Below are 23,905 nucleotides of genomic sequence, written 5' to 3' on the forward strand. Positions count from 1 at the left end.
TGACGTCATTCGGGAGACCCCGCCGCAGGGGGCCGCTGCGCACGCGCGGGTGGGGCGCGCACGTGACGCGCCCACGTGTCCCGGGGTCACGTGCGGCGCATCCCCCCCCCCCCCCCCCCCCCCCCGTTTTCTCCCGGGACGGGCCCCGTCGCCCCCGGTTGTCCCCATGGTGCCGGGTCCCCGCCCTGCTGGACCTACCGGGGCAGCGGTCTCTCCTGCGGGTCCCCCCGAGACCTCACCTCCGGCCCCCGGTCCGGCTCCCTCCTCTCACCGGGGCGGCCTCGGTGCCGTTCGCCTGCTGCCCGCGCAGCCCCCCCCAGGCGTGATCCCGCGGGTCCCGGGGGCCACCCCCGCAGCTGTCACCGAGCCGGCCGGCGCCGAGTCCGACCCCCAGGGAGGGACTCGCGGCAGGACGAGCACTTGGGGAATTTCACTTGTGTCTCCTGGACCGGTTATTTATAGGAATCCCCAAATCCATCCACTCCAGCTGCCCGCGGACTGCACACTGACCCCGTCCCGAGCAGGGATTCCTCAGCATCCCGGGAGCAGGACATGCAGCCGTCCCTGCCCTCGGTCCCCTCCCAGCTCTCGGTGCTCAGCAGACTGCTAAAAAGACTCTTTAGCCTCTGAACAGGCTGAGAGTGACACACGAATCCCACAGGTGAGCTCCCACCTCAACACAAGCCCGGAGCTGCTCCAGGCAGAGGTAGGAGCTCTGGGTTTGAGTTTTGGACACCAGCATGAGATTGTTACTTTTTTGAAGTCTAAGCCAGACCACAGGTGTGATTTGGTCAATTTAATTCTCCTCCAACCTCAGTGCAGGGCTGGGCACACGGGCAGGGGGACAGGATCTGCTGCCGCAGGAGGCAGGTGAGGGCTCCCAGCCCAAGCTCGGTAAGTCGGGATCACAAGCCCACGGAGATCCCTCAGTGTCACTCTTGCTGAGACTCCCCCACACTCACTCCAGGTGAAACCAGACCTTTCCCTTCCCTTCCACACAGTGAGAGCGCGCCAGGGCCAGGAGAGCCTGGCACAGCCTGATGGTGCCACCGCAGAGGGTCAAGCAGAGCACATCTGTCTCCCACACCCCAGCGAGGCTCTCCCGCCTGCCATCGGCTGTGAAACAGCCCCACCAATGCCCAGGGAACAGTCCAAACCAAGGCCCAGCCTCCCTGCAGAGCTGGGAAGAGCCAAAAAGACACAGAGAGCCCTGGGGTGGGTGTAGGACAGCTGGATGTGGGCTCCTGACACCCCTCTTCCAACAGCCACCACCAGCAGCCAGTGCTCCACCCTACCTAAGGCTGAGAGGTTTCTTGGGGTAAGGGAACACCTGAAGGCCCCGCTGTCCTTCTGCCTCCCACGCCAACACCGCACCCAGGGCATGAGGAAAGGGCCAGCCCCTGGTTTTCTGACGCCCATACCAGCATCGACTCAGGTCCAGCTGCAGCCCTGAGGGCTAAAAGCAGCTCCTACTCAGTGTAGGCTTGGGAGGAATGGTGCAGGTGGATAGAGCTGGTTTCCTGGACCACAAAGTTCCTTTCATCCCTCTCCTTCCCCCCACACAGCACAGCAGAATAGCCCCAGGATCAGCTGCTGTCAGGCCAAACCCAGACCAGGTGCTTTATTCACTTCATATTTATTTTTCACAAAGACTGTACAAAATTCTTATAAAACTCTGGTGTGGGGATGGGCTATGACATTGATCCAAAAAATAATTCCCATGCAGTCCCACCAGTTCCATAACTTACAAGGAAACAGATAAGCTACAGAGAGCTGCGAGTCCTGGAGTATTTACACCGAGGAGGGCAGGAACAGGAGACAAAGCAACACGTGACGAGAGGTATTTACAGCACGGACACACAGGCCCCCTCACCTCACGAGAACGGCAGCAGCGACAGCAGGTCAGGCCCGTGGTGCTCCGAGGCCGACAGAGAATCTGGGCTATTTACAGTATCTCACATATTAACAGCTTTACAAACGTGTCCAGGAAGTTCATCTCATGTATAAAAAAAAAAAGCACCAAGTGTCTGAATAGAAATCACACAGGCCTCCACGGGGGCTAGAATCCAAGGGCTGGCTGGCACCTGTGGCGTCACCGGCTGATGTCCCGGCTCGAGTCCCACATTTTTGTGCTGGGTTCCATGCCCAGCATGTCAAAGAAGGGGTGCTTGAGGGCCTCAGCCAGGGTGACACGCTTGGACGGCTCGTACTCCAGCATGCTCTCGATGAGGTCGAACAGGCGGTGATGGTCCTCGGCCTCCGAGGTCAGGTATCGCTGCGAGGTGCAGGGGGAAGGTCAGGCCCCAGGAGGCTACACCCTGTCCTGGGATGCTCCCTGGGCTGACAGGCTAAGCTGGGGGAAGGCTGGTTTGTTCAGGACCTGAACTCTGTGCTCCTCTCCCCAGAACTGACGGATTTTCACACACCCTCCCCTCCCCAGGCACTTCCTGAGCTCTCCGTGCCCTCCTTGTGCTCCACTTCAGATTAAACTCAGGCTGCTGCAGCTTCCTATGCCTGGCACAGCCAAGGCTCCCTCAGAAAGTCGCCGGTCTGACCCTTCTGCTGGCCCAAGTTTGCCCAGAGGGGGAATCAGAGGGGCCAAGCTGCCTTACCCGCAGTGGTTTGCAGTTCTCCCGGACGTAGCGTCCAGCTGAGGTGTTCTCGTCCCAGTCCAGGCGGCCGTGGTAGAAATATTTCTGTTTCCTGTCAGAGTAACAGGGGGGAGCAGGTTACACCTGAGCACAACACCCCCTGCAGCAGCAGCAAGGTGCCAGCCCCAGTGGGACACAGCCAGCTGGCTCAGCAGGCAGTTCCAAAGTGGGATCCCTCAGGGAGAACCACTGCCCACGGAGCAGAGGACGGCTGGCAAACCTGCAGTGCCCAGCTGGCCTCACTCACCTTGTCTTCCGGACCATCCGAGAAGGAATTGGCCCCAAGATCCTCTCCATCATGGCCAGGTGCTCCCGGTTGTCGTGTGTCTGAGGGAGAGAAAATGTAAAGGGAAGGCATGGAATAGATGCCAGTGGTTCTGCCTCCAGCCCTGGGTATTCCCCCACCCAGAACCCCTTCCTGGCCAACGCCTCGGGTGTCCCTACAAGACACAGGCCTATCAGTCCCAGGGCCTCTGGGCTGTGCTGGAAGCAGCCAGCATCCTCTCACCACTTGAGAAGTAGCCACACAACACAGTTCTCACCTGGAAAAGGGTGAAACCCACGTAATACTCAAAGATGATGCAGCCAATACTCCACACATCACAGGGCTGGCTCCAGCCAAGCTCTGAAAAACAATGTTGTTTAAATAAATGATCCAGTTACAACCCAAGGTTCCAAATCCCTCTTCCTTTTAAAAATAAGTAACTGAAAAAACACATCCCAGTCCAGCCAGGCTCCTGGTGCTCTGCTGGCAATTCACTGCCCAGCTGGCAGCAATGCCAACACACCAGCTAATAATCATGGAATCATCAAAGTTGGAAAAGACCTTCAAGATCACCAACTCCAACCTGTGACCAATCCACACCTTGTCACCCAGGCCAGGACACTGAGTGCCAGATCGAGTCATTCCTTGGACACCTCCAGGGATGGGGACTCCAACACCTCCCCGGGCAGCCCCTTCCAGTTCCTGACCACCCTTTCCAGGAAGAAATTCCTCCTGATGTCCAACCCTGGCACAACTTGAGACCATTTCTTCTTCCCCGTCCCTCATTCCCTGCGAGCAGAACCCGACCCCACCCCATCAGGAAGTTGTGGAGAGTGGGAAGGTCCCCCCTCAACCTCCTTTTCTCCAGGCAGAACAACCCCAGAATGACAGGACCGTAACCACGGCCTTCCCAGGAAACAGCACTGCAGAGCTGGTAAATAAAGCACTTCCCACCTCCCAGGGCAAATCCAGGACAGCTCCTGAATGATGTGGAAGCTCAACACCGGCCAGCCCAGTGGGCAGCACTCAGTGCCCTCAAGGGGCACACCTGCCTTGGCAGAGACCCAGTGGCACGTACCCAGGATGACTTCAGGGGCCCGGTAGTGCCTGGTGGAGACAATGGTGCTGTGATGTTCGTGGTCAAACGTGGCGCTGCCAAAGTCCACCACCCTGATGGCCGTGCTCTTCACGCTGCGCTCATCCCGCTTCTGCATGGGGAGAACGGGATCCGTCACCTGCGAGCTCCAGCCCCTTCCTTACAGAGCTGAGGGCACCACGGGAGGGGAAAGCTTCGGCAGCCCCACAGCTCAGCCCCAAACAAGCTCCCACCACCAGCCTGGGGTCACCATGGCTCACTTAGCGCTGCCTGAGCACTGGCAGATCATGCAAAGCCCTGAAGGCATGGAGCCCACATCCCCTGGGGCTCTGTCTGACTCCTCTGGTAAGGTCAGGGACATCAAGAATCCAAGAGGAGACTCAACTCGAGGCAGTGTGTTACCTTTTCCAGGTTGTAGGAGAGCTCGTAGTCAGAGTTCACGAAGAGGATGTTCTCTGGCTTGAGGTCAGTGTGGGTGAGTTTATTGTCGTGCAGAACTGAGGGAGCAAAAAGAATCGGGTGAGGGGACAGACGCAGAGCAAGGCTGCACCCCATAAAAAGCCATCACTGGTTCAGTTTGCTCATCCTGGCACCAGTTTAGCCCACGTTTCAACCTGGGTGTGAACAGCCAGGCAAAGTCCAGGCCACGATGCTTCAGTAGAAGCACAGAGATTTACTGTATTGATCGCCAGAAGGTGCAGGGGGGTGAATGCTGGAGTGCTCTGAGCTACTGCCAGCCCACAAGCATCAGAAAATGAAGAGGATTCATTCCCAGAGGGGCAGGAAGGCTCAGGCTCAGAACCACAGCAAAAACTTGTTGCTCTGGGCCACCAGTTGCAGAACTGCAACCTGCTCAGCTCCCCAGGTCAGCCCAGAGCAGGGGGAGAGCAGCAGGGAACACTTACACTTCACAGCCTGGCACACCTGGAAGGCCATGTGCCGTACTTGGTGGATGGGGTAAGGCAGGTAGTTGTTATCCTTCAGGAAATCGAAGGTACTGAGCCCCAGCAGCTCGAAGGAGATGCACATGTGGCCGTGGTAGTCAAACCAGTCAAACATCCTGACACAGAGACTGACAGAAACATTCCAATTGGGAACAGCTCTGCAGGCACCGCTCAGCTGTGTCACCCCTGCGCCAGGCTCCTCCTTTCCCTGCTCAGTCTGTATCCCACAGCAAGCCAAGATGCCTCCAAAACCATCTAGGACCACATTCAACTACATACCACCAAGCACCTCTTCCACCCCAGCCCTGGAACCGGCCCCTCCTGCTGAACACCAGGGCACACTCACTTTGTGTTCTCAGGATCCTTCTCGTTGATTTTCTCCAGCACGTTGATTTCCAGTCGAGCAGCCTCTTTGTATTTCTCTACATTTTTAATGATTTTCAGAGCAACACGTGCACCACCCCTGTGGGAGAAACAGGAAGAAAGCACAAGGTGAGCCCTGTGAAAGGGACCTTCTGACCAGCCTCCCCACCCTTGCTCGAGCAGGTTATTATTAAGGGGTGTCCACCAAGGCTGTGCCCTTTCCCCTGCTACAAAACAGCCCGGAAGCTTCCCCCAGCACATGGGCAACACGAGAGGGTGAGTGCCCGGAGCAGCAGAGGCTACTGGAAACCAAGAGACTGATTTTCACCCCCAGGCTCCCACATGATGCCCAAAATGCTCTGTTGCCAGCTGTGGTCTCTCCTGTTCCCACATACCTCCGGTGATCCATGCACTGCACCACTCTGCCGAACGTGCCTTCCCCCAAGGTGCTGATAATCTCATCTGGGAGGGAGAGAAGGAGAGGGAAGGAGCTGAGAGAGGGAGCAGGACCTGGCTGCAGTGATACACAGGGCAGAGGAGAATGCATTGCAACACCTAACCTGCACACAGCTGGAGAGACCGGAGCAGCGGAAGGCTGACACCGGCTGCACAAGGCAGCTGCCCTAATTCCCTGGCACTTCAGTAACAATACACAATATAAACGTAGCTTTAACAAAAGGGGAAGGAAAAGGAGAGGGTTTCTCTTTAATAAACAATGAAAATAAAATGAAACAGAAAGATAAGACAGATCTGCGACTGCGATGGGAGCTTAACTAGAGAGCTAAATTATGTTACGATTTGGCTGTACATCTTTCTTGTAGCCAGTCGCCGACGCGATAGATCAGATGCCCCTCGTCGTCGTCCTCCACACTCTTGGCCCTTCTGCTGCTCTGTCGACTCCGCTGCTGGCCCAGGCAGACAGGGAATTCATCATTCACCAATCAGATTTTCAAACCAGCGCAGCAGCCAGCGTCACGCATTGGTTGGTTTGGAAATTCACATGGTTGTTTGAGGAGGGGTTGCAGGAGGAGATTCCCAGCCAATTCATACGGCACAGAGGAATATATAACGATAGGGATATTGCAAGGGAACATGTCAAGATACAACACACTAGCTCAGAAAAGAAAAAAACAGTTTGCTTTTCGTTGTAGCAAAAAAAAAAAAAAGGAAAAAAAAGAAAAAAAAAAAGAAAAAAAAAAGAAAAAAAAGAACCTACAAACAGCCCCAACCCGAACCAGTGTGACAGCAGAGCTGTCAGAGTGAGGGAGCCGAGGGGCATGGAAGGGGCCGGCTGCTCTCGCTCCCACGGGGGCTCAGAGAGGAACAGCACTGGCCTTCGGGTCCTGGGGACTGCCTGAGCACGCCGAGGGCCAGAGGCCACGGGGAGGGGCTCCCAGCAGCCCCACGGCCACCGCAGAGCAAGGGCAGCAGGAGTCAGGTGCCGGGAGGTCCTGCACAAGCCCAGGCTGCCCCCACAGGCACCCCCATCCCACTCCAATAACCGCCCACACGGCTTCCCCCAGCCCCGACACTCAGGGAAAGATGAATTCCGAGATTTCAGAAGCAGCTCTAGATACAACGATCCATCCAAAACCAAAAGTTTGCAGTGACTGCCTGGGGAAAGACGGACACCTCCTAGACCCTCCCCCAAAGAAGCTGATCCTGGAAGGACTAACTTCCAGAAGAGAAGCAGAGCCCAACAGGGAACAGGGACAGCCTGGGATGAGGCAGATAAGAGGTTTATGCCACAGAAGAGAAAATTCCTGCCTTCGGTTCCTCGGCTAAGTATCCCCACACCTGGGAGCAACCAGCCAGCAGACTTGGGACCCTAATCCAGCCCCCAATCCCCTCCCTGGACACAGAGCCAGAACAGACCAGACAACACTGAGAGCTCCAGACACAGAGCAGAGAACATGTCTGGGGTCTAACAGAAGTGGAAGGTGAACAGCAGAACAGACAAGAAGAGAAAGCCAGGGATGCTGCCAGGAAGAGCCTGGGATGGTTCTGCCTCCACCTGAACTGAGTGGTCCAAAAGCTCTGCTCCTCCGCAAAGCCCCTCACATGACACCCCACGTCAGCTGGGCCCACCCAGGAGGATCCTGCTCTGGAGCAGGTTCTAACCCTCAGAGCCAGGGGCTTCCTGCCACAGCCTGAAACAGAGACCACAGGGGCAAGCCACCTGTCACAGGCTCTCTGGGACTGGGACCAGCTGAGCGCTGGCTGTTTGAACCTTGCACAAATCCTGCCTGGCTGGGGCTCCTACACAGCTCTCCACGAGCATCACCGAACGGGAGGAGCTGCAGCACCACCCTGGGGACCCGCCAGCCTCGCGGGGCACTCCTGTCCTCCCACCTGCGCGGGCAATACTGACAGAGGGTCTGAGCCACCCGCGCCCAGCTGGCACAGGGCAGCACCGGCCATGGCGCACAGGGACGCGGGCAGGAACACTCTGCACCAAAAGTTCTCTAACACACAGTTCAAGCCGAGTCTGAGAGAGCGTTAGAAAGTGAGTTTTCTACTTACCCAGCTCGGCACCTGGGAGAGAAAGGTTACAGGGCAGGCGCAGCACAGCAGGATACTCACCGATGAGGAGCGGCTAAAGGACCGGCTGCGGCGCCGCCTCCGCCTGTGCTTACGCCGGCTGCTTTTGCAGCTCCGGTAGCTGCCCTCGCGGTCCCGGGAGCGCCGGTACTCGTAGGAATGTCGGTACTCGGGCTCGTAGTAGGCGTCGCCCCGCTCGCGGCTGTAGTCGTTGCGCCGGTAGCTGTCACAGTAACGCCGGTCGTAGGCCCTCCGGTCTGCAGAGTGGTCGTCGTAGCTGGGCAGGGGGATGCAGAGGGGAACGTTGAAGGGTCGGAACGGACTTAAAGATCCGCACCTCTCACTAGACCAGATCACCTTGTCCAACCTGGCCTTGAACGCTGACAGGGTCGGGGCATCCACAGCCAACCTGTGCCACTGTCTCGCCACCCTCACAGGGAAGAATGTCTTCCTAATGTCTAACCTAAATTTTCTCTCTTTCAGTTTGTACCCATTGCTCTTTGCCCTATCCCTACAGTTCCTCAGGGAGGGTGCCTCTCCAGCTTCTTTGCAGGCCCCTTTTTAAATACTGGAAGGTGCTGTGAGGTCTTCACAAAACCTTCTCTTCTCCAGGCTGGAGAACTCTCCCAGCCCCAATTCTCTCAGCCTGTCTCCATAGGGAAGGTGCTCCAGTCCTCTTAACAACTTCCTGGCCTCCTCTGGCCTTGTTCCAACAGTTCAATGTCCTTGTTATGTTGGGAACACCAAAACCTTGCAGCGCTCCAGGTGTCTCACAAAAGCACGGCAGAGGGGATACACTCAGTGCTGGCAGCTCCAGGGACAGTGGCAGCTGAGGGATGGGAGCACAAGGCAAGGGGCCATGAACTGCCAACCCTTTGCACAACAATGGGGACAGGGACCTGTGTCCCAGCCAGGTGAAGGACACTCAGGGACACTTGGAGATGAGGACCCCAGATCTTCCCGTGCTGAGATTGTGAAGGGATAAAAGCTCAGCGGGTCCTTTGTTCAGGATCCCTCCCTGGAGGCACCAGCTAGAGCTGTTATTTTGTTATTGCAACAAGATTAAATTAATTTTAAGGATTGAGATGTCTGAGACTCTGCTGTGGGAAACCAGGGCTGAGCCAGTACGGAAACTGGTCTGACTGGGAGCGTGGGGTGTGCAGGGAGTCAAACAGGGCACCCACTGGATCATTGAAGCCACCGCTGCGAAGGGGCCTCGGTCCCAGCTCAGGTGGTGGAGTGGCACTGCCAGAGGGGCTCCTGGGTGGTCGGACAGGGAAGCTTCCCTAGAGGGGAGTGGAGGGCGTTTGGTGACAAGCACTGCCCAGGCTGTGACAGCTCAGAGCAGGCCAAGGTCACACAGAACTTGGGTGAGTATGGATGACTAGGCCATGATTAAGGGACTGGAGCATCTCTCTTAATGAGCTGTTGGAGGCAGGCCCGGTTAGTCTGGAGAAGAAAAGACTTGAAAGGAAATGTCGTTATTGCATATTAATATCTCCAAGGCAGGTGTCACGATAGTACCAGACTCTTTTCAGTGGTGCCCAGTGACAGGATGGGCAGCAATGGCCATAAACTAAAACACACCACGTTCTACCTCAACACGAGGAAGAAGTTCTTCCCATGGAGGGTGGCAGAGCACCGGAACAGCTGCCCAGGACGAGCACGGGGTCTCCCTCACTGGAGACATCCCAAATCCACCTGGACGTGTCCCCAGAGCTCCCTCCCAACCCAACACCGCCATGACTCTGTACAACAGAGCAGGTCTGAGCCCCCCTCACCTCCGGGATCGGACGTGGTAGCTGTCCTCCCGCCGGTGCCGCCGGTCCCGCTCGCTGCTGCTCGACCGCGACCGCGTCCGCCGCCGCTTGTGCTTGCGGCTCCGGTAGCGCTCGTGGTAACTGCCGCGGCTGCTGCGCTCCGACGAGCGGTACCTTCGGGAGTGCGGCATCTGCGGGGACAGTGGGGACCCTGTGAGACACCCCTGGGGACAGCAGGGACCGCCCCAACAGCTGCACGGGACAGGAGCAGGGAGGCCACCAGCAGTGCATGTGAGCGAGCCAGGGGATCTGAGAGAGAGGGGAGGAACCTCTGAGAGATCCCAGAGCCCCACAGGGCTGGATGAGACCACCCACAGGGGCTGTGCTTGCCTCTTGGTTCTCCTTCCCAGGTTCATATCCCTTTTTCACACCCATCTCTACTGTCACAGCTCCAGGAACAGCTTTTGCACCTTCTCTCTTTAAGCTCCCTGGGAAGGTGGGAAGCAGCACCACGGAGAACTGAGGGAAGGTGAAATGAAGCCCTGGATATCACCAAAGTCCCTGTGCACCAGTAATGGACACCCAGAGAGCAGCTCCTCAAGAGATGCCTCAGGTTTACTGCCAAGCAAGGGACATCTACACTTGGAGGGGACACAAGGGTGGGGAAGGGTCTGGGGGGGGCCACACGAGGTGCAGCTGGGGGTACTTGGTCTGTTCAGCTGGGACTGAGGGGAGATCTCAGGGGCTGCAGCTTCCTCAGGAGGGGCAGCTCCGATCTCTGCTCTCCGTGACCAGTGACAGGACCCCAGGGAATGGCTGGAGCTGTGTCAGGGGAGGTTTAGGTTGGGTATCAGGGAAAGGTTCTTCCCCCAGAGGGTGCTGGGCACTGCCCAGGCTCCCCAGGGAATGGGCACGGCCCCGGAGCTGCCAGAGCTCCAGGAGCGTTTGAACAATGCTCTCAGGGATGCACAGGTTGGGATTCTTGGGATGTCCTGTGCAGGGCCAGAAGTGGGGCTTGATGATCCTTGTGGATCCCTTCCAGCTCAGGAGATCTGTGATACACATCCTCTGCCCACGGGGATCCGCCCAGGAGCAAACCTACCCTTCCCAATGGACTTTAACAGAGCCCTGCAGACCCTCAGCTCTGCCTCTCTGGGGGAATATGAGCCAAGAAGATCCTGAGGTGAGATGGCACAGCGGGTGCAGCCCCTCAGACCCTGCCAAGCCGTGCTCCACAGCTCTCACACGCTCCCCACGCGTATTTTTGTTTCAAGCACGAACCATAAAATCGTGGAATGTTAAGGGCTGGGAGGGACCTTAAAGCTCACTCAGTTCCACCCCCTGCCATGTGCAGGGACGCCTTCCACTAGCCCAGGCTGCTCCAAGACCCGTCCAGCCTGGCTTTAAACACCCCAGGGATGGGGCAGCCACAGCTTCTCTGGGCAATCTGTGCCAGGGCCGGAATAGAAGCCGGAGCTCCCTTTGCCCAAAGAGCTCCCGCGGCAATTTCCCCCATCCAAAATGCCCCCGGCTGCGTCCCCGTCCCCGCCCTGCGCTGACATCACCGGCAGGGCTTGGACAGGCCGAACCGGCCCCGGCGATGGGGTGACCCGGGGGCACGGGCTCGGTACCCCCTGCACGGGGGGGCTCTGCCCGGGGCTCCCCCCGAGCCTCGCCGTTTCCAGCCGCTGACTGAAGGGAGAGCGAAGGCGGCGCTGGCGGCCCGCCAAGCCCCGTCTCCGTGGAACGAGCACCGGGGCGTTCCGCAGCGGGGCTGGAACCGGTTTGGAGACGGTGATGGCGGCCGCGCCGGGCGGGGCCTCCGCCGTGCAGCGCCGGAAGCACCGGGACACCGGGAGAGATCGGCCGAGGGCGAGGCGGCCTCGGCGATGAGGCCTCGACCCGATCTCCCCGGGCCATCCGGCCCCGCCGCCCCCGCGGGAACACCCAGGCCGCCGATTCCCACCGCGGCCCCGCCGGGACCCATAGGCCGGGCCCGCCCCGCGCCGCCCTCACCGGCCGCGGCCTACCCACCCCGCCCCGCCCCGCCGCGCCCCGCGCCGCACCGTCCTCGCAGCCAGCCCGGTGCGCTTGTCCCACAGGAAATCCGTGATGGCGGCCGTGGGCCCCCGGGCCCCGCTCCAGCTCCCGCCGCCGCCGCCGCCGCCGATCCGGGTCCTGCCAGCCCGCGGGGCCGCGCACGCACGTACGCACGTACGTAGGCGCGCGGAGCTGCGTCACACCGGGTGGGGCCGGCGGGGCGGGGCTAGACCCGAGGGGCGTGGCCGACGGAGGCGCGTCCCGCCCAGCTCCCTGCCTAAGCCCCGCCCCTTTCCGGGCCCCACCGGCGCGAACCGGGCGAGACCGAGGGGCGGGGTTAGACCCGAGGGGCGGGGCGAGGGCATATAGCCCCGCCCACTTCATCCCTGAAGCCACACCCCGCCCTTCTGACGGCGGCGGAACGGTGCCGAGGGGCGGGGCTCGATCCACGGGCGGGGCCTATGCTGATAGCCCCGCCCATTGCTCAGGAACCCCGCCCCGTGCCCGCCCCTGGCGGGTTTAGACCGGAGGGCGGGGACTATGGCAATTAGCCCCGCCCCGTCTCATCAGGCCACGCCCTTTCTCGCTTCTCTGCCGGCGATGGGGCGGGGTTATAAAGTAAGGGGCGGGGTCTAGAGCGGGTAGTCCCGCCCACCTATCCTCGAAGCCACGCCCCTCTCCAGGTCCTCCGGCAGCGGAGGGGCTGGGCCGAGGGGCGTGGCCAGACAAAGGGGGCGTGTCCTCCTTCCCGCTGCCCCGCCCCCGCCCGCCCCGCCCCGCCCGCCGCGGGGTCCCGCCGCCGCCGCCGCTCCGGTGCCGCCCGGGCCTCGCCGCTCCCCGCGCCGCCGCTCCGGTGCCGCCGGCTCTTCCCGGCTGCCGGCGGCGGCCGCGCCCGCGCCGGGGCGTGCGCAACAGGCGGGCGCCGGCGGAGCTTCGTGAGCTCTCGGTGACCGAGTGGCCGCGGGCGGCGAGCGAGCGCCCGCCCGCCCGGGGCCGGGCATGTGCGGCGGGGCGGCGGGCAGGGCGCCCGGGCAAGGGCGTTTGAAGGAAACGTGAGGCGAGGCGGCGGCGGCGGGATGGAGGCGGCGCCGCGGCGGAGCCCCGAGCCTCGGGAGAAGCCGCCGGTGCTGGACGGGGAGGCAGCGGGGGCGCCCGCGGGGGCGTCGGGCGCGGCCCCGGCTTCGCCGGCGGCGACGGAGCAGATCGTGGCGGAGGGCGAGGCGGCGGCGGCGGGCACGTTCGTGCAGCGGCAGCTCGGGGCGATGCTGCAGCCCGCCGTGAACAAGTTCTCGCTGCGCATGTTCGGCAGCCACCGGGCCGTGGAGATCGAGCGGCAACGGGTGAAGTCGGCGGGCGCCTGGATTATCCATCCCTACAGCGACTTCAGGTGGGATCCGGGCCCCGCGACCCCCGCCCCGGCACCGGCACCGGCCCCCATCCCCTCACCGGCCCCCGCTCGGCTCCGCTGCCCGGCCCGGTGCCCGCCGCCGCTGTCCGTGGTGCTGAGCGCGGCCCCGCCGCCCGACACCGTAGGGGCAACAAGTGCCGGTAGCCGGGGCTCCGTACCGGCCCGGGGAGGCGGCTGCCCACCGCCGAAGCCCGGGGCCGCGCTGCCCCAGCCCCTTCCCGTCTGGGGTTATCCCGCCCGCACGGACAACTCCGTCCCGCACCAGCCTCCCCGGGCCCTCGGGGCTCCCGGTGCCCGGGGGCAGCCCGGCTCCGCCAAGCCGCGGAGCTCCGCTGACCCGGCCCCGGGCGTGCGGAGGCGGAGGCAGGGGTTGCTGGGCTTTGCCTGCCCTTACAGCTCCCCCCGCCCTTCTCGATGCTGTTTTTAATTCGGTGAGGAGCCTTCATCCCCTTGGGACGCGGCTCCCCGCGGCTGGAGCAGGGCTGGTCATCCAGCGAGGAGCCGGGCCTGGCTCACGGTGTCACCGGGATCACAGCGGGAGCTCGGGGATGGATGATGTGGGAGGAACTGGGTGTCACGGGGATGTTGAGTCATATAGGGTGGGCTTTCTCCACGGGGAACGAAGCTGCCAGGCAGTCATCTCCCGCAGCAAGCTGTGACATGGATGATGTCCCCAGCCTGGGAAGCACCCCAGAACGGGGCCAGCAACCGGTGTGGGTCCCTGGCACCTGTAGCCATCTCCCCGAACCACTGGGCCCCAACCAGTCACCTGGTCCCTTGCACCACCCCAGCAGGACACCCAGCCCTGAGAGCCCTTTTCCCAGGGAAACCATCCCAAAGTTTGTGAGCCTTGAGCTTGGCAGGAGCAGCTTCTGCAACCAGTGCCATGAAGAGAGCTGGCAGGTAGACAGACAGAGGGATTACTCCGGTGTTTATCACATTAGGGGGATACATAAAGGCCATGGAGATCAGGGCCCCGAGTGTTCAGTCTGACATGGTGTGAAGGCCAAGGCCTGTCCTAAAGAACTTAAGCCTAAATCTGAATCGAGAGCTCCAGGCAGGCGTGGGCAGCTACAGGGACAGGCAGTTTCCCTGCTCAGCACACAGCATTTCTCAGGGCACAGCATGGAGGTGCAGGAGGCAATTCCTCAGCCAGGTCAGGCCCCTTCTGCCTTGGCTGCGTCTCCTCGCCTGGCCCAGGAAACCTTGGCCACCAACAAGAAGGTGTTAATTTGTGAGAGGCTCCTGACCCTGGGGTGGTTTCTAGACCTGGCATCACTCCTGACCTTGAGGTGGCTCCTTGAGGAGAGGGTGCCTCCTCCCACCCCTGCTCAGGCTCTGGTACTCTCTCTCTGAAGAAGCCTCTTGTGGCACCATGACGTCCCTTCCCTTCCCTTCCCTTCCCTTCCCTTCCCTTCCCTTCCCTTCCCTTCCCTTCCCTTCCCTTCCCTTCCCTTCCCTTCCCTTCCCTTCCCTTCCCTTCCCTTCCCTTCCCTTCCCTTCCCTTCCCTTCCCTTCCCTTCCCTTCCCTTCCCTTCCCTTCCCTTCCCTTCCCTTCCCTTCCCTTCCCTTCCCTTCCCTTCCCTTCCCTTCCCTTCCCTTCCCTTCCCTTCCCTTCCCTTCCCTTCCCTTCCCTTCCCTTCCCTTCCCTTCCCTTCCCTTCCCTTCCCTTCCCTTCCCTTCCCTTCCCTTCCCTTCCCTTCCCTCACCTGCAGGGAGCCCAGTGCCTGTGTCCCACCACGGGTGTGGGGTGGGAAATCCCCACAGGCTTCTGTCACCTGTAAAAGCCGATTTGAATCCACTGGGCACTACGAGTTGCCCTGAAATCACCTTTGGAGATTTGAGCCTACACCCACGACCAGGGCTGGGACTAACAGGGGATGCCTGGGGACACCTGAAGGTGGGAGCTGGACTTGCTTTCCCGAGGGCCCGTGACGGCTCTGCCGGGGGATCCCAGGAGTCACAAGCCTGGTGGAGGAAGGCGTTACGTGTCTGTGTGAAGAATGAAAACATCCCAGTGGCATTTGCATGTGACCAGGGCTGCTGGGTGTCCTGACATAACCAGCTGCTCCCGGCATCTCTCGGCTTTCCCTCCGAGCTCGTCCACTCTCAGCAAAAGGAGCTGGATGAGGAGTGCTGCAGGCCCAGGGCCGTGCAGCTCCTGCCCTGTGCATGCTGGCAGCTCCTTTAGGGTTAGACATCCCTCCCACCTTCCCCTGCTACCAGCGTTGTCTGTCCTTGCTTGGCTGCTGCCTGGCTCACCACAACAGCCTCCCCGATCCTCCTCGGCCGCCCCAGGAGCTCGGCACTCGGTTTGCATAACCAGCAAAGCTTATCCCAAATCCTGCTAAGCCAACTCGGGTGGTGGCGGGGAGACAGCGGATGACAGGGAGCTCCAAGGGAGCAAAGCCCACGTCCTCTCTGAGTTCTCCGTGGGGCACATGTCAGCTTTGGGGTGGGGGCACAGGTAGACAGCCAATCTCCTACAGCCCCCCGTTCCCACACAGGGTGACTTTTGCACCCCAGGGCCCCTGGCCTGGTGCTGAATTGCTCTTCTCCACACACATCTGCTCACATCTGTCCCAGCCAAGCAGCAGGGTGTTAGTCATGTGTGTGGGCAGGCACGTGTGTGTGTGTGTGTGTGTGTGTGTGCTCTCAGCACCTGCCTCTCTGCACCCTGTCAGACCCTAACTTTGACCCTGGGTTTGCTGTCTAACTGCCCCTGTCCTGCCTCTCCCCACTCCTCCCTGTCCCGCTCTGTCCCCTGCATTCCCACCCTGCAGGTTTTACTGGGACCTCATCATGCTGCTCCTGATGGTGGGGAATTTGATCATCCTGCCCGTGGGCATCACCTTCTTCAAGGATGAGAACACCCCTCCCTGGATCGTTTTCAACGTGCTTTCGGACACTTTCTTCTTGGCTGACCTGGTGCTGAACTTCCGGACAGGCATCGTGGTGGAGGACAACACGGAGATTATCCTTGACCCTCACACCATCAAAATGAAGTACTTGAAGAGCTGGTTCCTGGTCGACTTCATTTCCTCTATCCCTGTTGACTACATTTTCCTCATCGTTGACCTGGAGACCCAGGTGGATTCTGATGTCTACAAGACAGCCCGGGCCTTGCGCATCGTGCGCTTCACCAAGATCCTCAGCCTGCTGCGCCTGCTGCGTCTCTCGCGCCTCATCCGCTACATCCACCAGTGGGAGGAGGTGAGAACCCCTTGGGGGTCTCCTGGTGAGGGTCCCAGGCCAGGTTGGGGGTCCCCAGCTAGAGGGTACAGCTGTCTGGAGGGCAGAGGGCTCCAAGGGCTGTTCTAGGAGAAGAGTTTCTCTGTAGCTCCACTCCTGCCTGTTCCCCAGATCTTCCACATGACGTACGACCTGGCCAGTGCTGTGGTGAGGATCTTTAACCTCATTGGGATGATGCTGCTGCTGTGCCACTGGGATGGCTGCCTCCAGTTCCTGGTGCCCATGCTGCAGGACTTCCCCGAGGACTGCTGGGTCTCCAAGAACCGCATGGTGGTGAGTGCCAGACAGGGGTGATCCCAGTTGGTGGGAAGAGGATTTGGTTGCCTGTCTCCTACTGCAAGGCTGGAGCTGCTGGGAGATGCGTGCTGCCGAGCAGCATCTCTGTGGTCACAGCAGTGACACAGGGCAGAGAGAATCTCTACATCGCCTTCCCATCTCAGCCCACCTTGCTGGAGTCAGGGAATCCCTCGGGAAGGGAACAGGGCACTGGGGCTCCTGCCTCCTCCCCAGAGCAGGGGCTGGTGCCTGCTCAGGGCTTCACACAATCCCTGTGCCTCTTCCTGGAGGAGAGCTCATCCCTTTGGCCTTGGAGGAACCTTGTTCTCGCTGGGTCTCTGAACTCCCCGGCTTAGGGAGGTGGGACTGGGGGGTTCAGCCCTGCAGCACCTTCCAACGACCCCCCCAGTGCCACTGTCCCTCGCCTACAGAACGACTCGTGGGGGAAGCAGTACTCGCACGCCCTGTTCAAGGCCATGAGCCACATGCTCTGCATTGGCTACGGGCAGCAGGCGCCCGAGGGCATGACCGACGTCTGGCTCACCATGCTCAGCATGATCGTGGGGGCCACCTGCTACGCCATGTTCATCGGCCACGCCACTGCCCTCATCCAGTCGCTGGACTCGTCCCGACGCCAGTACCAGGAGAAGGTCAGTGGGGTGAGGGAGGGAGCGCCTGGGTACTAAGGGAAGGGTCCTGGTGCGAGCAGGTCCAGCTCCAGAACCAGCTCGGCACAGCTGCCGTGCCCTACTGATTCCAGAGGCTGGGATCTTTGTCCTTGCCACTCAGGGTGTTGCAGGTGGAGCTCAGGCTGCCCATTGAGAGAGAGACCATATTGGTGTCCATACCGGGGGTCACTTTTGCAGAGTGTGGCCCCATCCTGCCCTCTGCCCTGGGTCCACCTGCATCCTGAGTGCACGGGGATCCTGTCCTCTGCCCCAGAGGAGGCCTTTGGGACAGGGCCCTGGAGCAGGGGTGTCTGTATCTATATCACTGAGGAGAAGGGATGCGTTGTCCGGCCATGCAGGTGGTCCCAGCTCAGCCCTGTGTGACTCCCCTTGTCCCTACAGTACAAGCAAGTGGAGCAGTACATGTCATTCCACAAGCTGCCCGGGGACACGCGCCAGCGGATCCACGAGTACTACGAGCACCGCTACCAGGGCAAGATGTTTGACGAGGAGAACATCCTGGGGGAGCTCAGCGAGCCGCTCAAAGAGGTGCGGGCAGCACTCCAGTGGTGTGACCTGGGTGGGAGAGGCTGGTGCTTGCAGGGGCCAGGCTCAGGGGACATCCCCACTGACCTGCTCCTCACCCCACAGGAAATCATCAACTTCAACTGCCGCAACCTGGTGGCCAACATGCCCCTGTTTGCCAATGCGGACCCCAACTTCGTGACGGCCATGCTGACCAAGCTGCGCTTTGAGGTCTTCCAGCCCGGGGACTTCATCATCCGTGAGGGCACCGTGGGCAAAAAGATGTACTTCATCCAGCACGGGGTGGTCAGCATCCTCACCAAGGGCAACAAGGAGACAAAGCTGTCTGATGGCTCCTACTTTGGCGGTGAGGCTGGGCTGGGGGACCTGGAGAGCAGAGTAGGGGCCAAATGCTGCCTGGGAGCAGAAGCTGGGGCATCCCTGATGTTTCTGCCTGCCCATCTCCTCTTGCCCAGTGCCAAAGGCTTGGCATCCACTTCACCCCAGTTCTGGCTGGCTGGGGCAGAGGAAGCATCCACCAGCCCGCTGCTGGCCAGGGAGGAGGGGAGTTTAGAGCAGAACATCTGAGCCAGTTTATTGTGGATACAGGCACAGCTCTGGGAGGGAAACAGGCCAGGCCTTCACAGCAGCCACGCCTGCCGGTGTCTCCATGGCCTGGAGAGGGAGGAAAACGCTGTGCCTGGCCGAGGAGATGAGGAGACAGCCATGGCAGTGCAGGCTCCGGGGTCTGTCCCTCCCTCTGAGCCGTGCTCCGCCTCCGTGCAGGGTGCTGGGGTGCCGGGCAGTGCTGTTCCTGCTCCGACTGCTGGGAGGGGGATGGATGTGTGCCGTGTCACCCTGACCCCCAGCCTGTGTCCCTGCAGAGATCTGCCTGCTGACGCGGGGCAGGCGCACGGCCAGCGTGAGAGCCGACACCTACTGCCGCCTCTACTCCCTGGCCGTGGATAACTTCAACGAGGTGCTGGAGGAGTACCCCATGATGCGCAGGGCCTTCGAGACGGTGGCCATGGACCGGCTGGACCGCATAGGTGAGGAGTGACCTCCCGGGCTCAGCACAATCAGCTCTGCAGCCACTCCCAGGGCCCACGGGCCCCCAGACCTACGGGTGATGGAGTCACAGAGCTGGGATGATGGAGTCACCCTGTGGATCACAGTGCCCCAACCCCATGGGTGCCCAGTAAGGAGGATGATGGGGAGCATGGGGAAGGAGCCTGCCCTCTCTCTCCTTCCCAGAAAAGTCCAGGCAGTGCCATAGGACAGGCTTCCTTGGGAAAATGTCACTGCACTGCACTGGACTTGCACTGTCCGGCAGTGGCCAGCTGCTTGTCCACACCTCTCCTTGCCTGTGGAGGACAAGCAGGACCCTAGCCCCCAGCCTGGACCCTTTGGAGTCAGGACTCCCCTGTTTTGTCCCTGCTGCTTCCTCTGCTCTAGTCTGGACCCCTCCCAGGGTCTTGCTTCCCCTGACGCGCTGGTGAGGTTTTATTGTCCCTTCCCCACTGGCACTCTGCCCTCCACACTGTCCCCAGGAGCCCACACTCCCAGGGTCGGTGACGCTCCTGCCTCCCCCCGCAGGGAAGAAGAACTCCATCCTTCTCCGCAAGCGAGCCGAGCACAGCTCGGGGCCCCTGAACAACGAGATGATCCAGCAGATCGTGAAGCACGACCAGGACATGGCCCACAACATCCAGGACCTGCAGCAGATGGCGATGGGCCGGGAGCTGAGCGGGAAGCCGGTGATCTGGGAGCCGCTGGTGCACGCACCCCTGCAGACGGCCGCCGCCACCACCAACGTGGCCATCGCCCTGACCCACCAGCACAGCCTGCAGGCCCACATCTTCCTGCCGCCCTCCTCCATCTCCAGCCCGCTCTCGCCCGAGGCCACCCTGCTCACCAAGCCGGTACGCCGGTCCCAGCCCAGCCTGGGCGGCTCCCGGCCCTCCTCTGTGAGCTCGCCCTCCGGGGCGCAGTCCCACCTCCAGACGCCCGCCGCCGGCTCGCCTTCCTCGCCCATGGTCCAGTCCCAGGCGCCGCTGGAGAGCGCGGCCCAGAGACCCAGCCCCGGGGCGCAGCCCCTGCCGCGCTCGGCGCAGAGGGGGGAGATGCCAGCGGGGGCCAAGCAGCCCCCGGCCGGCCCCCAGCCCCAGCTCTCCAGGTCCCGCGGCACCTCGGTCTCCACCTCGCTGCTGCAGCAAGCGGCGGGCGCTGCGTCCCCCAGCTCCGAGCAGGCGCTGCCGCCGGGGAGAACGCTCCACTACAGCCTGTCCCGAGCCACCGGCTCCCACATCTCGCTCCTGATGCAGCCCCAGCAGCTGGTGAAGCACAGGAGCATCCACGGCCTGCCGGTGGGGCGGCTCACCCAGGATGTCCGGCTCCTCTCTGCCTCCCAGCCCTCCCTTCCCAATAAGGTGGCCCAGCAAGCCGACGGGAGCTCCTTGAAGCAGGGCAGGAAATCTGCAGGGAACCTGGCCCGCAGGTCCTCGCCGTCGGTAGCCGGACTCCTCGCCAAGCCGTGCGCGGCGATCCCAGGCCAGCCCGCACACTCGCAGCAGATGCCTTCAGGATCGCTGGCTCAGCCCGGCCGCTCCACGGCGGGAGCGTCCACTCCCCAGTCCCCGGGCTCCGCGTCCAGGCAGGCAGCAGGTCCCTCCCGCAAGGGCTCCGTGGCCTTCAGCCCCGAGGTGGAAACGGGGAAGCCCAAACTCCCATCCAACATGTGAGTCCTGGCGGCACCCACACGGGCAGGAGGGAGCCGGGCATCCCGGCGGCAGAGGAGGCGAGAGGAGCAGAGCACCAGCCCCGCCGTGTCAGAGGGAAAAATGAGGTGAGAGGCAGCACCCGGGGCCGTGGAGGGGCTGTTTCAGGCGCGGGGGCACGGCAGGGATGAGCATGGGGCAGCCCCAGAGCTGGCCCAGCCGGATGAGGAGGGGGCTCTGCTGACTGCCCCAGGGGGTCACCCTGCCCGGGCTCTCCCCTCCTTGCTCATCACCACCTGTGAGTTCTGCTCTCCTCCTGGAGGCACAGGACAGGTCAGAGCCCTTGCCCAAACTCTGGCCTCTCTGAGGAGCTCAGCTCCCCACAACTGCCCCTTAGGGGCCGGGCCCCCCACTCTCTGTGCCGCGTGTCCCACAGCCTGTCCTCGGGGCCAGGCTGGCGCTGGCAGCTCCTCCAGCTTGTCCTCTGTCACAGCAGGGGCTGCCCTACGCCCACCTCGATCCCCAGATTGCTCTGCCCAGCACCTTTGCCTTTAGGGTGAGGAGGGAGAGGCAGCCCCCTGGGTCCACTGCCCGGCTGGAGGCTGGAGCCCACGGCAGGGGCAGGCAGAGTGCAGGGGTCCAGGGTCAGCAGGGGCCAGGTCTCCCTTCCCCGAGGCCCTGGTGGGTCCCTGAGTGCAGGTGCCAGGACCTGGGGGTCCCGGGCAGGGCTCCCCTGGTGTGACAAGTGCCAAGGGGCAATGCTGGGGGCAGGGGTGTCTCCACTGAGCAACCACCCAGTCCCTCTCCCCAGCTTGTGGGACCATTTTGCCTCAGAGGTGCTGAGTCCCTGTGAGGTTGGGATGTGCTGCTGGGCAGGGCTCTGCCCCACACCCGGGCACTGTGGCTGTCCCCCCACCTGGCCTGGGGGCAGCCGGGGGAGATTCTGCTGCCTGAAACTCCAGGAGGATGTTCAGAGGGTCAGTCCAAGGGACCCCTCTGTGGCTCCAGGATGGTGTCCAGAAGGTCACCAGGGGGGACCCTTCTGTGGCTCCAGGAGGATGCTCAGCCCGGGCTCTGCTCCCCTGCCCTGCGCTGCAGTCCTGTTTCCAGGTTGCCTGGAGATGCCAGTCACCAGTGCCACAGGAGCAGAAGGCTGTCACAAAGAGATGCCAGTCCCAGGCAGCGCCTGGGTGATGTGTGGGGCTGTGGGGTCACCCTCCCTCGAACAGGGGTCCCCACAGATGCCCCACGCCCCCCCCTCCCGAGACAGTAGTGTGCAATGTGTGTGCGAGTCGTGGCTCTGCCGAGCAGCCGAGCTCTGCTTACAGTGTCGCTTTGGGCCAACCGTGTTCAGTCCTGGTTAGAGTAGTGTCCCCTCCGACCCCGCCGCGCTGCGCCAGCTGCTTCCCGCTCCCGGAGTCAGGAACCGTGGCTTGTCTTCGTGCTCTGGGGCTCGGCTGCCGCTCAGCGGAGCCTGCCAGACCCCCAGCACAGCAGCGGGCGAGGTCTTGTTCCCCGCGGTACTTATTGAAGTGAGGTGTTCAGTTCTCCACCCTCGTGTTTTGGGGCGTCGGGAGCAGCCCGGAGCGCAGGGCTGCTGCGGGAGCCCGGCCTGCGGGGTGCAGCAGCCCACCAGGAACCCCGGCAGTGCCTGCCAGAGGGGGATGTCCTGCACTGCCTTTTTCCCGTGAATTTCAACAGCCCTTCCCTGCCCACCCCCACGTCCCGCTCCATCCCCATGGTCGGTGTGTCCCCAGCAGCCCTTCGGGCAGGGGTCTGCAGCGGAGCCGCGCGTCCCACGTCCCCGGGTTGTGTTCACACTGCATGATGTAGATGTCTTAGCGGTCATCCCAGCGCCCCGCAGAGCGCGCGGCCCGGCCCGGACAGCACCGAGCTCCCGCTGGCCGCGCCTCTGGAGCACCCTCCCCACGCCACAGCCCCGTGTCGGGAGTCAGAGCCACCCCGTGCTCCTGTCACCGTCGCCCCTGCCCTGCACCGTGTCACCTCGTGGGCCGGTGCTCACCCCGGGGAGGCTGGAGGGGCTGGGGATGCCGGCCGTGCGCGGGCGCAAGTTTATCCACCAAAGACCATGATCCTCCACTCTTGCACTCACGGCAGTCGATGTACAGAGCTTGTAGTTTTCATATCGCAGAGAATTTAAGAGCGTTTTTTTATTTTTGGTCGTTGTACATAATGGATTTAAATAATAAAGAGAGATTCCGAGCTGGTCTGGGGGAGACTCCTTCTGCACCACCTGCGGCCCCACAGCACCCTGCCTGGGGATAGGACAGGATAAGGGGATGCTGCAGCGCCCCAGCTCCAATCCTGGCCCTCTGCAGAGCCGGGGGCAGCCAGAACATCTTCGGGAGCCCATCAGGGGCCTCTCCCAGGCCCCACCGACCTGGGTGGCACAGCAGGAGCCCAAAGGCAACAGGTCCCCTCCCGCCCACCCCGGTCCCTTTCGGCCCTGGGCAGATTAATGTTTAATCTTTGCTTATTTTCCCCTTCCATCTCCGTTCCCTTTATTGCCGGGGGGAGGGGCAGGTTTGATACCTCCTGATTGCAGAGCAGACTCGAGGCATTAACGCGATTAAATGAAGGTCACACAGCGCAAGGTGGGCTGGGGCACCCGAGCCACGGCACTGCGGCGTTCGCCGCACCTGGCGCAGGTCTCGGGGCACGGCTGTGCTCTGGCTGCACCCTCTTCACCCTCAGCACCTGCCACGGCACCCTCAGCACCGCGCAGGCAGGGCACAAGCAGGATACGGGCACGGGCAGGGCACAGGCAGCAGGACGAGGGTGAAGGCAGGATGCAGATGCAGGCAGAACCCAGGTGCAGGCCAGACACGGCCACAGGCTGGACACTGGACACGCTGGAAGTGGGCACAGGCAGGATGAAGGCAGAACACGGTCGCAGGAAGGGCGCAGGTGCCGGCAGCCACCCCGCTGTGCCCCGCCGACTCTCCCCACAGCAGCCCCGCGTTACCGGGGCAGCCCCTGCCCGCAGGACGCTGCTACCGGCCCCCCAACCCCCCCGCTCCCCGCAGGAATTAGGCTCCGTGACACACGAAGAGCTCAATGCTGATTAGCGGTTTCTCTCTAATTTGATTATTTCAGATTACACTTGCAGCCAGCCTGATTAAGGGGGCGCGGGGCTGCTCTGCAGGGCGCAAAAAGAGCGTATTTTGGGAATGAATTCCGGCATATGTCCCATTCCAACACTATTCCATCTGGTCTGTGTCCATCGGCAGGGCTGGCGGCTCGGGCGGCCGAGGCAGCGGGACAGGGACGGGCTGGCGCGTCCCGGGACACGGCAGAGCCCCGCTGCCCGCCCGGGGCTGAGGGCGAAGCCCCGGGATACGAGGGCCCCGGCTCCCGCTCCCCAAGGACACCCATCCT

General features: G+C 62.0%; 2 protein-coding genes and 1 long non-coding RNA gene across 5 annotated transcripts; 2 read left to right on the forward strand and 1 right to left on the reverse strand.

The window, feature by feature from the left end:
• The first annotated feature begins 107 nt into the window (after nucleotides 1-107).
• On the forward strand, nucleotides 108-2,032 carry LOC125318155. The gene is made up of 2 exons (XR_007200275.1): nucleotides 108-661; nucleotides 818-2,032. It is a non-coding gene; the product is annotated as an uncharacterized LOC125318155 (long non-coding RNA).
• On the reverse strand, nucleotides 1,621-11,822 carry CLK2 (CDC like kinase 2). 3 transcript variants are annotated; one of them, XM_048288526.1, is made up of 13 exons: nucleotides 11,687-11,822; nucleotides 9,642-9,811; nucleotides 7,903-8,137; nucleotides 6,128-6,221; nucleotides 5,715-5,781; nucleotides 5,303-5,419; nucleotides 4,918-5,084; nucleotides 4,415-4,509; nucleotides 3,995-4,124; nucleotides 3,194-3,276; nucleotides 2,899-2,978; nucleotides 2,613-2,703; nucleotides 1,621-2,275 (listed from the first exon to the last, which is right to left on the reverse strand). In XM_048288526.1, the coding sequence occupies exons 2-13, from the start codon at nucleotides 9,809-9,811 to the stop codon at nucleotides 2,093-2,095; spliced, it is 1,512 nt and encodes a 503-aa protein (XP_048144483.1). In that variant the 5' UTR covers nucleotides 11,687-11,822; the 3' UTR covers nucleotides 1,621-2,092. The 3 variants fall into 3 exon arrangements, with proteins under 3 accessions (XP_048144483.1, XP_048144482.1, XP_048144484.1); XM_048288525.1 differs by having other exon boundaries at nucleotides 6,128-6,224; XM_048288527.1 differs by lacking the exons at nucleotides 6,128-6,221; nucleotides 9,642-9,811; nucleotides 11,687-11,822 and having other exon boundaries at nucleotides 7,903-7,921.
• An 864-nt stretch (nucleotides 11,823-12,686) lies between these two features.
• HCN3 (hyperpolarization activated cyclic nucleotide gated potassium channel 3) lies at nucleotides 12,687-22,734 on the forward strand. Its single transcript, XM_048288456.1, has 8 exons — nucleotides 12,687-13,047; nucleotides 15,852-16,281; nucleotides 16,432-16,593; nucleotides 17,028-17,246; nucleotides 17,667-17,813; nucleotides 17,916-18,156; nucleotides 18,674-18,838; nucleotides 19,386-22,734. The coding sequence occupies exons 1-8, from the start codon at nucleotides 12,737-12,739 to the stop codon at nucleotides 20,528-20,530; spliced, it is 2,820 nt and encodes a 939-aa protein (XP_048144413.1). The 5' UTR covers nucleotides 12,687-12,736; the 3' UTR covers nucleotides 20,531-22,734.
• The last annotated feature ends 1,171 nt before the right edge of the window (nucleotides 22,735-23,905 follow it).

The sequence above is a fragment of the Corvus hawaiiensis genome, chromosome 29 (assembly GCF_020740725.1).
Source record: "Corvus hawaiiensis isolate bCorHaw1 chromosome 29, bCorHaw1.pri.cur, whole genome shotgun sequence".
Taxonomy (NCBI): Eukaryota; Metazoa; Chordata; class Aves; order Passeriformes; family Corvidae; genus Corvus; species Corvus hawaiiensis.

What these genes read in the sequence shown, in the direction of transcription:
- CLK2 (XM_048288525.1), bottom strand. Translation starts at nt 9,811, where the DNA reads ATGCCGCACTCCCGAAGGTACCGCTCGTCGGAGCGCAGCAGCCGCGGC. An exon ending in TACCACGTCCGATCCCGGAG is followed by an intron (nt 8,138 to 9,641) that starts GTGAGGGGGGCT and finishes CCCCCTGCCCAG; the next exon opens with CTACGACGACCACTCTGCAG. An exon ending in AAGGATCCTGAGAACACAAA is followed by an intron (nt 5,085 to 5,302) that starts GTGAGTGTGCCC and finishes TGTTTCTGTCAG; the next exon opens with TCTCTGTGTCAGGATGTTTG.
- HCN3 (XM_048288456.1), top strand. Translation starts at nt 12,737, where the DNA reads ATGGAGGCGGCGCCGCGGCGGAGCCCCGAGCCTCGGGAGAAGCCGCCG. An exon ending in CATCCCTACAGCGACTTCAG is followed by an intron (nt 13,048 to 15,851) that starts GTGGGATCCGGG and finishes CCCACCCTGCAG; the next exon opens with GTTTTACTGGGACCTCATCA. An exon ending in TCAGCGAGCCGCTCAAAGAG is followed by an intron (nt 17,814 to 17,915) that starts GTGCGGGCAGCA and finishes CTCACCCCACAG; the next exon opens with GAAATCATCAACTTCAACTG.